This window comes from Salvelinus namaycush, chromosome 5, assembly GCF_016432855.1.
Source record: "Salvelinus namaycush isolate Seneca chromosome 5, SaNama_1.0, whole genome shotgun sequence".
Classification (NCBI taxonomy): domain Eukaryota; kingdom Metazoa; phylum Chordata; class Actinopteri; order Salmoniformes; family Salmonidae; genus Salvelinus; species Salvelinus namaycush.
The window spans coordinates 31,965,051-31,976,869 of record NC_052311.1 but is presented as its reverse complement, the minus strand read 5'-3'; the positions used below and the strand labels follow the sequence as shown (position 1 = coordinate 31,976,869).

General features: G+C 42.9%; 1 protein-coding gene across 2 annotated transcripts; it reads right to left on the bottom strand.

Moving 5' to 3' along the window:
• Positions 1–578: 578 nt before the first annotated feature.
• LOC120048201 lies at positions 579–5,352 on the bottom strand. 2 transcript variants are annotated; one of them, XM_038993971.1, is made up of 2 exons: positions 4,447–5,352; positions 579–1,924 (listed from the first exon to the last, which is right to left on the bottom strand). In XM_038993971.1, exons 1-2 carry the CDS (start codon positions 4,763–4,765, stop codon positions 1,383–1,385), a joined length of 861 nt encoding a protein of 286 aa, XP_038849899.1. In that variant the 5' UTR covers positions 4,766–5,352; the 3' UTR covers positions 579–1,382. The 2 variants fall into 2 exon arrangements, with proteins under 2 accessions (XP_038849899.1, XP_038849900.1); XM_038993972.1 differs by having other exon boundaries at positions 579–1,921; positions 4,447–5,345.
• Between the last annotated feature and the right edge of the window lie 6,467 nt (positions 5,353–11,819).

Sequence of the window (11,819 nt, the reverse complement as noted above, 5' to 3'; positions counted from 1 at the left end):
AATCAAATCAAATCAAACTTTATTTGCCACATGCGCCGAATACAACAAGTGTAGACTTTACCGTGAAATGCTTACCTACAAGCCCTTAACCAACAGTGCAGTTTGTGACCCTTTAACAGAGGGTAACAGACTTCTTGTCTGTTGGTTGGTTTATCCAGGATATTTGTTTGTGCTGGTTCCTTCTTCACACTCAGAATCAAGATGCCTCCATTTACCTCTTCGGAATCCCTCAGCAGTTGCCGTGGAAACCAGAAGAAACAACAGACTTCATGGAATATTGGGTTTCTGACGTTTAATGTGCACAAAAACAAGTTATCATGCCTCTGTAAAGGGTCACAGGTTAATAATAATGACAGACACTGTATGAAAACCATGTTTTTTTTAATCAATTCAGTTATTTTGGCACCATGTAGAGTCCATGCCCCAAAGAATTGAGGCTGTTCTGAGGGCAAAAGTGGGTGTAACTCAATATTAGGAAGGTGTTCCTAATGTTTTGTACACTCAGTGTATAGTTCAGTGACATTTGTCATAGATCAGTATCTATATTTGCTGCCGTGTCAATTCAGCAGGTATCTGTCTTTTTTCTTGCGGGGGACTGTGGGAGGGGTCTCGAATGGTTGAGGGACAGCTATTGGGGAACTGTGGGGGGATGTTGGAGGGTTCAGGTTCATGTTTTTTGGCCTGGTGGGAGATCTGTCAACATGCCTTTGAGCAGGGCATTGACCCTGGATGCTTCTGTGTGTCGCTCTGAATGGGAGTCTGTTGGATGACTGGTATGATGTAGTTGTTGAGCGGCTTCACTGCAAATATATTGCATGTTTCGGATATTCAATTAAACTTTTTTTTTAAACAAACAAAAAACATTTCAGCAGGTATCTACTGTCATAGTGAAACTGTGGTGTCGTGTCATTGTACATATCCTGTCATATAGGTCTATGGACTGTTGATGTGGTTCAGTGGTTCTGGTGGCTTTACATATCTGCGATGGTGGGCAGAATCCAAGCTCGTACACGGGCCTCCATCCAGGAATCTGACATCCACTGAGAGATCAGGGAATGTTTGACCGTGGACCTCTCCCTTTTTCTCTCCTCCTTCCTCTCTTTCCCTCTCTCTTCACCCCCCTCGTTTTCTTTGTTAAACGGGCTACTTATCCTAGCCTGTAGCTGTTCTGCAGAGTCCTGTGTAGGTGTGCATGTCTGTGAAGGCTGTGTGGTGAGGTAAGAGAGAGAGAGGGGGCACAGTCATGGGGTGGCTGTATCACTGAACTTAGGACAGCTGCTCTTACGTTGCTGCTGGAGGTCAGAGGGGCAAGAGCGGGGTTAACTGTGTGCCCGTGGGCAGGACTGGCCCTCAGACACCGCCCAGTGTCTCCTCAAACCCAATCACTGCCTCCCATTCCCTGATTGACAGGTGGAGTGAGTGGGGCTGCTGTACAGGAATTCTAAAGGGTCTGACGCACCATGGCGACCAAACGCAGGCCTGCTGCAGTTGGAATCTTTCTCCTGTCCTCCGCACACAGTAATGAGGTCAGAGTACATCCCAGGCTCCACCCTGTCCTTACCATGAGCCTTTTCCCTGTGACAAAGTGCAGTGGTCTTTGGAGAGTTTTCATCTTGCACAGCGTTCCGCAGCAGCCTCGGCCTGTGGTGCAGTGAGTCCTGCTGGCGAGGGTTGATGATGTCATTGGTGGGAAGGGAGGTGGGGTGAGCCAGGTGGCATATGGACAGCAGGTAGTCCTCTGTGGAGAGAGTGTGTGGGCAGGGCCCTGGGTGAGTGGTAGGCTGGGCAGAGTGGAGGGTGTTGGACTGGTTAATCTGATTCAACTGGTTCATGTCTCTGACTAGGTCCTCGTAGCCCTCTCTGATGGTGGGAAGCTGTAGTCTCCTCTTCTGGGACAGGAGTTTGGATCTAGGACGCATGGCTGCTGGGACAGAAAGAGACAGACGTCTGTCAGCAAGAGGTAATGTTTGAATCATATCTGAGTGACTTTGTCCTCATGAACGCAGGGTCTGACATTTGGGAAATGGTATCTTATTAAATACTCTGATGAATCATATTTCATAACTGCTCCTTTCAACGGTCCCCACAGAACCACATCAACACCATTCTATACCTGGTAACCTAAGCCACAAAGAGCCCCGTCTCCCCTACTCCAATTTCTTTACACAAATCCCTGCTCTTGTGTAAATATGACAAATCCCTGCTCTTGTGTAAATATGACCGTAAGACAAACACACCGTGTCCATGAGAAACATAGCTATGTAAACACACTGGTATATACACAGAACAAAAATATAAATGCAACATGTAAAGTGTTGGTCCCATGTTTCATGAGCTGAAATAAAAGATCCCAGAAATGTTCCATATGCACAAAAATGTATTTCTCTCAAATGTTGTTAGTGGGCATTTCTCCTTTGCCAAGATAATCCATTCACCTGACAGGTGTGGCATATCAGGAAGCTGATTAAACAGCATGATAATTACAGAGGTGCAACTTGTGCTGGGGACAATAAAAGGCCACTCTAAAATGTTGTGTCACACAATTGGCATGTGACTGAAGGAATGTCCACCAGAGCTTTTTCCAGATAATGTCATGTTCATTTCTTTACCATAAGCTCTCTCCAACGTTGTTTTAGAGAATGTGGCTGTACGTCCAACCGGCCTCACAACTGCAGATCACGTGTAACCATGCCAGCCCAGGACCTCCACATCCGGGTTCTTCACCTGCGGGATCGTCTGAGACCAACCAGCTGGACAACTGATGAAACTGTGGGTTTGCACCTCCGAAGAATTTCTGCACACACTGTCAGAAACCATCTCAGGAAAGCTCATCTGCATGCTCGTCAACCTCACCAGGGTTTTGACCTGACTGCAGTTTGGCGTCGTAACCGACTTCAGTGGGCAAATGCTCACCTTCAATGGCCACTGGCACACTGGAGAATGGATGAATCTCGGTTTCAACTGTACCGGGAAGATGGCATTGTGTGGGCGAGCCGTTTACTGATGTCACGTTATGAACAGAGTGCCCTATGGTTGCGGTGGGGTTATGGTATGGGCAGGCATAAGCTACGGACAATGAACACAACTGCATTTTTTAATGGCAATTTGAATGCAACGAGATGCCGTGACAAGATCCTGAGGCCCATTGTCGTGCCATTCATCCATCGCCATCACCTCATGTTTCAGCATGATAATGCATGAGCCCATGTCGCGAGAATCTGTACACAACTGCTGAAAATGTCACATTTCTTCCTTCATACTCACCAGACATGTCACCCATGCTCTGGATCGACGTGTACAACAGCGTGTTCCAGTTTCTGCCAATGTCCAGCAACTTTGCACAGCCATTGAAAGAAGTGGGATCACATTTCACAGGCCACAATCAACAGCCTGATTGTGAAGAAGATGTGTCGCGTTGCATGAGGCAAATGGTGATCACACCAGACTCTGACTGGTTTTATGATCCACGCCCCTACCTTTTTTTAAGGTTCTGTGACCAACAGACGCATATCTGTATTCCCAGTTATGTGAAATCCATAAATCAGGGCCAAATTTAATGATTTCTTCATATGAACTGCAACTCAGTAAAATCTTTGAAATTTTTGCATGTTGTGTAAATGTTTTTATTCAGTGTAAATACCATAAATACCAAACCAGTCACCCAGAACTATACAGAACTACACACTCAAATCTATATTTTCTTATGGAACCCATATTGTTTCATCCCTGACTGCAGCCTGCAGAGTATTTCAGTCCGGACCTCAATGACAAAAATAGCTCCAGCCAAACCCTAAAAGCCAGCCTCTCCCTCTATCCCTCAAGGTGGAACGGCTGCTAAATATAGAACCACACCTATTTGGTATACAGTGATTCAGACCCGTACTAGCATTGTTACTATACACAGAAAACATATATAGCAACAGGGTTGGGGGGTAACTGATTACATGTAATCAGTTACATGTAATCTGATTACAAAAAAAATGACCTGTAACTGTAATCGGTTACGTTACCAGCGAAAATATTGTAATCAGATTACATATACTTTTGAAAAACTAGATGATTACTTCTTGGATTGCTATTTTCTCAGTGACATTCAGTTCAGTATTGAAAAAAAGGAGGAAGTTTAAGTTTGTTACACCTGAGGGAGTCAGAGACAACTATGATTACCCACCAAATGCATTTGACAGCTGGATCCTTTTTTCTCTTCTTCGAATGCCTTTTAAGGAGAAAGTAATCCAAAAGTAATCATATTATGTTTCTGAGTTTGGGTAATCCAAAAGTTTTGTTACTGATTACAATTTTGGACAGGTAACTAGTAACTGTAACGTATTACATTTCAAATATAACCAACCCAACCCTGATTAGCATCATGTCTATATTCTAATACACCAGTTATAACTGTAGGTTATTGTAATGGTCTTTGGCACCACTGTCTTGCAGACTCACCTGTAGTAGGAGTTGTACAGTGTATATCCAAGTCTCTTCCTCTTTCTCCGTTCTTTGCTACTGTAGTGTATATCCAGGTTTCTCCCGTCAACTCTTTAGTCAACTCTTTAGTAGAATGTGTGAATGTCTGTGCAGATAAGATCTGTGTCTTCAAAAAAAGAGAATGAGTGATGCCCGTCTCAGCGTGCGCTCTGTAGCTCTGTTTCCGACTGTGCCTGTCCTGAGGCAGCAGTAGAATGTAGATGTATCTCCTCCCTCTCTCTCTCATTTGCTCCCTCATTCTGCCCTCCTTCCCTGATTCTAAATATAGCATCATCATCCATTTCCTATCCCAGAGCACTGTCAATGGATTCTTGTGTTGATGGATAGAGACAGAAAGAGATGGAGGTAGATGAAGAGATTGAGAAAAATATAAATAGAAGTGAAGTGGGGAAGTTCCAAAAGAGCAGAAGTAGGAATGGGGAACAGATTGAGAGTTGTGAAAACAGAAAAAGTCTAAATCTACCCCTGTTCATTACCAGGCTGTAATTGGCTCCAGTATAGAATAAAGCTGGTATACTAGACCAATGCTTATCTGATACAAAGTTTCTTGCTAAAACATAGAACCCCTATAAAGTGGTACGGTAGTATGTGGTAGAATGTAGCCTCAATATCTCTGATAATGTTACTGATGCCATAATGTGTGAGGTTGGCCTTATGTGTGTGTGTGTCCTGTTGGGCTGAGTGCTCTATTCCTGTCCTTCTGCTCTTTTAGTCCAACAATGAATAGAGATGGAGGGTCTATTTACCCTGTTCAGCTGCTCCCATCAAAGAGCTGTTGACGAGTTGGGAAACAGCTTTGAATATTCAGAGGTACCACTTTAAACCTACTACACCCTCTTCTGAACATCTTGACCCAATTCACATCAACAACAATATGAACCATTACGTACAGTGAGTGTACAAAACATTAGGAACACCTCCTCTTTCCATGACATAGACTGACCAGGTGAATCCAGGGGAAAGCTATGATCCCTTATTGATGTCACCTGTTAAATCCACTTCAATCAGTGTAGATGAAGAGGAGACAGGTTAAAGAAGCATTTTTAAGCCTTGAGACATGGAGTGTGTATGTGTGCCCTTCAGAGGGTGAATGGACAGGACAAAAGATTCAAGTGCCTTTGAACGGGGTATGGTAGTAGGTGCCAGGCGCACCAGTTTGAGTGTGTCAAGAACTGCAACGCCGCTTGGTTTTTAATGCTCAACAGTTTCCTGTGTGTATCAAGAATGGTCCACCCCCCGAAATACATCCAGCCAACTTGACACAAATGTGGGAAGCATTGGAGTCAACATGGGCCAGCATCCCTGTGGAACGCTTTCGACACCTTGCGGTCCATACCCCGACAAATTCAGGCTGTTCTGAGGGCAAAAGGGGGTGCCACTCAATTTTAGTTAGGTGTTCCTAATGTTTTGTACATTCGGTGTATATGAACTTTGTATAGTGTTCTAGGTGATCTATACAATTAAATGATGTGTGTGTGTGTGATGATTCATAGAGAAATCTGGTAGCTATATGATCACAGGACACTTCACCAGAGGCCAAGTCACTCTCGGTATGTGTAACATATGTCAAAATGGACAAAACTACAATGTCAAAATGGACAAAACTATAAAAACAGTTAATTCTGTCTCAGGACCCTCAACCAACTTCCCAGTGCTTATGCAACAGAGCTGAGTATACGACCTGAGCAGCCCTGGTTAAACCACATCATAACACCAATAATTTATTCTCTGAAGCCATGCCTGGCAGACATCACTGGGTTTCAAGGAAATCTAGTTTCTCTGAGAGATGAGGAAACAGAAGAAGGCAATGTCCTCAACTGGTCATTCACACCATCACACATAGAGGGGAGGGAGAACGAGAGAAAGACCACCTTGTCAGTGCAGGCAGCGTTCTTTGAGGAGCAGGGCAGAGAGTGTTGGTGTTTGTTTGCGATAACTGCAATGCAATGGCTGGGTGGGGGTCAGGATGTCATAGGAAATGATTAGTGGTGGTGCAGCCTCACCCTTAGGCACATAAACACTTAATGTAATGGTGTGTGTGTGTGTGCGTGCGTGCGTGCGTGCGTGCTTATGAAGAGATCACTTATACTCCATCTTGACATCCCATCTCTAAAAAAAGATCCCTTGCTTTTTTTATACTCTAATGTGAGTAGTCATAAGAGACAGCAGCTAGTGAGTGCCTCACTCTGATTCATATTAGATGCACACACACACACACACACACACACACACACACACACACACACACACACACACACACACACACACACACACACACACACACACACACAGATGGTTAGAGACGGATATGGCCATAATAAAGACGTTGAGACACGTGCTGTCAGCACAGTGTGAGGAGCAAGCCACATGCTAGTTCATTTAGCCCTTATGAACAGGAGGCAGCACAGGAGAGACGTACACACTGACTCAAACGTACAATACTGACTGTTCTCAACAACAACATGTTCAGATATATCCTCCATGATCAAACCGGAACAGACATTCAATTCAGAACAGGAACAAAATAAATACAATAATTACTGAAACATGACAACATCTGACTGCTATATTTGAAATGCTTAGGAACAGCATATTGAAGTCAAAATGAAAATGGTCAGACTTATATTAGCATTATAAAAAGCAAATATGTTTTCCGCTGCTAATAGAGGAGGAAAGGTGTTTGGGGAGAGGAGAGGAAAGGAGTCAATCTGTTGTCTGTGGCAGAGTGACCTACATGTGGTGAGCCATTGAGGTCTACCAGCAGGATGCCACTTACCAAATAGCTTTTCTATGAAACTGTGACATAACCAACCCCGTTGTGTTTCATGGAACTGGGCTCTGAGTTATTTGGGGGTGAAACAAACATCCTTGTCTGTCAATTTGAACCAGCTTAGTCGAAAAACCACAGACAAAAACATACATTTTCCAGAAGCCTAAATTGTTTTTGAATTGCACAGAAACAACAATAGGAATTCAGTCTTTCTCAAACCTTCCTACCTTCAGGATACATTTTTATTTCATTATTTGGATATGGCAAAGCACCAAAAAATTACTCAAAAAAATAAATTACAACATTTTTTTCCTGTATTTATTTGTCTGTATATGGTTGGTATGTATGTATGTATGTATGTATGTATGTATGTATGTATGTATGTATGTATGTATGTATGTATGTATGTATGTATGTATGTATGTATGTATGTATGTATGTATATCATTTTACTGCTCTAGGGATGTAATTATTGTTCGGATAACCTTATTTACTATTATGTATTTTTAATATTATTTTTACACCGTTTATGTGATGCGCAATGCAGACAACGCCAGAAGAATAATTGTCATTTAATTACCACAGTGAATTATTGTAATGTTTGTTTATGTGTCAATTAATCCCATAAGGGACGGGTTGCCAACTTGCGATTTGACACGAAAATAAAATAAAATGTAATTCATTCATTCATTCATTCATTCCTGTACAGCAAGTGGTGATACGATCAGGATGAGAGAGATTAGAGGAACCACTGCTGGGGCTGTGGGGACAATTAATTCACTTATATGAAGTCAACTCTATTTGCGGTATGGGGGGGTGGCAGGGAGTGTGTGTGTGTGTGTGTGTGTGTGTGTGTGTGTGTGTGTGTGTGTGTGTGTGTGTGTGTGTGTGTGTGTGTGTGTGTGTGTGTAAATCATAGAATTTGTTAACAATACCAAAATGTGTCATCCACCCACCCCTTTATCTGTCCTCATTCTTCCGAGTCGCCCACCTGGGTCTTAAAGTCAAGGTTACAATGTTCAATTCTGAATGGGAATGCATGGAAAATATCACAAATTCTCGATCATAAACAGCCGGGTTTTACAGCCCTAGTCAACAAGGCTCTCTCCTTTGATCTCCAAACCCTGTCATAGTTGTAGTTCTTCCTGTGTGCAGTTTCACAGTGATGAGAAAGGCAGCAGTTCAAGTGACGCCTGTCACACTCCATCCTGACACGTCCATGACCTACATTATATACAAGGATAGACCTCATACGCACGCACATACACACACCCAGCCACCCAACAAATGGGATTAGTTAGAGAGAGGAACTCATGTACAGAAAGGAGGTTGCTATGAGACAAAGCACTGCGGCTGTGGCGGAGAGTGTTCTCTGTGTTTAGGCAACATTACGGCGAGGGAAAGTGTGAGCATGTGTTTATGTGTTTGTGTTTACAGTGTGTGTATGTGTGTGTGTGTGAGTGTGCGTGCGCATGTGTGCACTTCTGTCTATAAGCCGTGTCTGAAGGGTTTATGGTGTTATTTAAAGCAATGCCAGTGTAAGAGCTGATCTCCTATGCATACATATTCTATAGAACAATGTGTTAACATAATTAACTGCAGAACACAGCACAAGTACTGTCGATAGAGAGAGAGAGAAGTAGGCAGAGAGGTGAAGAGGTACTTTGACTCAAAGCAGAAGCCAGTATACGGTGTGTAGATACTTACTACATGTGCTATTCTGCTTCCCTCTAGTGGTCGGTGAGGAGAGAATGAGAGCGAAAAGAAGCGAGAGACTCATTGTAGACATTAGAACAGGAACATCGCGCAACACCCGATGTGCAAAATACCACAGGCACTGGAACGTTAATAAATATTCAACATTGAGTTCTGATTCATATGTACAGATATCGTACAGAGAGATTCCTAGGTGCTTTTGCGCCGATAATAAGACAACTGTTAGAAATAAAATACAATAAAAACAAGACAGCTGGCCCTGAAAGCTTCTATTGTTATGCGGTAGATACAAATAGTTATTTATATTTTTGTATTTTTGGGGAGGCTCTTTGAAAATATAATACACACAAGTGAATTGATAAGGTTCCTGTGACTCTTTAGGGGGCATTGCTTTCAGCACCAACAAGGATAAAAGCATTGCACCACCGCTGACCATTTCAACTCAAAGACCTGATCGTGATGACGGATTTCCCTCAATTAAATTCATATTAACCCCTACTGCATATGACACTGTATATTACCAGAGAGATGTGTCCTCGTTTTGTAAAAATTACATACAATTCAATAGAGCACCAATATAATCCAACAGAGTTGTCAGCAATGGCCCTCCATAGTCCCCCAGAGTTCTTACTCATTGACTCTCTCTGAGAAGCAGCAGAAAGAAGCATGTGAATAGAGTCTGACATAGATGACTCATGGACATTGGCAGCACAACGCTAAACCACTAGCTTCCATAGTTTTAACACAACCAGGAGAAGGAATATTCTGGGGGATGTGAGATACTCGGGGGTTCATCTTCACAGTCGAAAATGTGGCTTCTTCTCCTTATCTCCTTTCCTTCATCTGCACTGATCTGAAGGGGGGAAAAACAGGGGATGTGTATGCACGACGGTGGATAACCACCAGGTATGTGCTTTCACCATTCCAGCTCGTTATCACGTTAAGGAGACGAAAGGAGAGTAAGCCACTTTAAACTATTGAGATGGAGCCCTGGTGTTTTGATGTAGCATACTCTGTTTTTATATCTCCAAACCTCCAGCGCAGAGTGTCTGTCTGCCCTGTATAGTACTCTGATTCAGAAAGCTCTAGGTTGCGTCCCAAATGGCAGCCTACTCCCTTTATAACACACTACTTTGCACCAGGGCCTATCGGGTGCCATTTGGGACGTACCCCTGGACACAGACACATAGGGACACTTGCTATCTAATATGTCTCATTATATGGGACCAGAGTGGTATTCATGTCTGTGTGACTCAAATATATATCAACTGCAGTAATAGGCTGTAATCTAACATGGTGAGTCAGATCTGTTTGGGATGAGCTTACATGGTCCTTAAGTGCTGCTGGGGATAAGACTTCATTTAAATGAAACTTAATTCATTGAATTGAATGGCCTGAATATCCAACTATTCACGCCCTGAGATTATCCAGGAGTGTGCTGCTTATGAAAGAGAAATACATCTTTACTCTATGTGCCTTGCTCTTAAACACACTGGGGGAGGTTTGGATAGATAAAAGTTGTCCTTGTTAATGTGCGGGTCCAAGAGGATGTACGGTCCATATCACATCTGGCTTTGCTCTCAGCCTTACAACCAGACCTCCGCTTTGGATCGGAAAGTGTTTCAGATTCGTATCCTAAAGGGACTTTGTTTTATTTAAAACAACTGTGCAAACCATCTGGCTTAGTTTTTTTCCTATCCTGTCATGTTACTGTATTCCTGCCTGTCTTTATGGTGTGTGTGTGTGTGTGTGTGTGTGTGTGTGTGTGTGTGTGTGTGTGTGTGTGTGTGTGTGTGTGTGTGTGTGTGTGCAAACAAATAGGTCAGTGTGTACAGTACCAGTCAAAAGTATGGACACACCTACTCATTCTGTCATGGTTCCTCCTGGCACCAGAGGGCAGCAGAGACCGCCCTAGAGGCTTTTATTGAACTCAGGTGTGTCCTATTATTTCAAGCTTGTGTCCCTGTTAAAAGAGGTGTGTTTTCTGTGGTCCTTTGCAGAAGCTTGAATTGTTTACTGTGTGCGGTTGTTTCCTGAGTGAGTTATCGAGACTTAGTGTTTGTTGTTTTTTCAAGTGTACTGTGTTCCTGTGGTTACCGTATCTCAGTAAAATATTATATTTATCCCTAACCACTGATTCCTTGTTTGGGCTCTTCTCTGCACCTGGGTCCAACCTTACCACACATTCAAGGGTTGTTATTAATTTTTACTATTTTCTACATTGTAGAATAAAAGTGAATACATCAAAACTATGAAATAACACATGGAATCATGTAGTAACCAAAAAAGTGTTAAACAAATCAAAATATGATTTATATTTGAGATTCTTTAAAGTAGCCACCCTTTGCCTTGACAGCTTTGCACAATCTTGGCATTCTTTCAACCAGCTTCATGAGGTACGCATCTGGAATGCATTTTTGTAATGGGGCTGAAGGGGATGGCTGCCGTTTAATTGGGCTCTTAACAAACCGTGCAATTATTATTTTTTTCACATTGTTTGTAACTTATTTTGTACATAATATTGCTGCTACTGCCTCTTATGACCGAAAAGAGCTTCTGGACAACAGAACAACGATTTCTCACCTTGAACTGGATGAAGAATTTTCTTTAATGAGTTGAACGAGAGGGATTTACTCCAGATAACCGACGAGGCCCTCATCCCCGTCATTCGCAGGAGAAAAAGACGGAGATATCGCGGAAGGAGATCGGGGTGCCTTGTACGGATCTGGTGACGAGTGGTCATCGGTACTATTGGCCAACGTACAATCACTGGATAATAAAGTGGACAAACTACAAGAATGTATATCCTACCAACGGGACATTAAAAACTGTTTCACCGAGTCGT

Excerpts from the sequence above, each read along its gene's own strand:
- LOC120048201 (XM_038993971.1), bottom strand. The coding sequence starts at position 4,765 with ATGATGATGCTATATTTAGAATCAGGGAAGGAGGGCAGAATGAGGGAG. Across the intron at positions 1,925-4,446 it reads CTGTACAACTCCTACTACAG|CAGCCATGCGTCCTAGATCC; the intron begins GTGAGTCTGCAA and ends TTTCTGTCCCAG.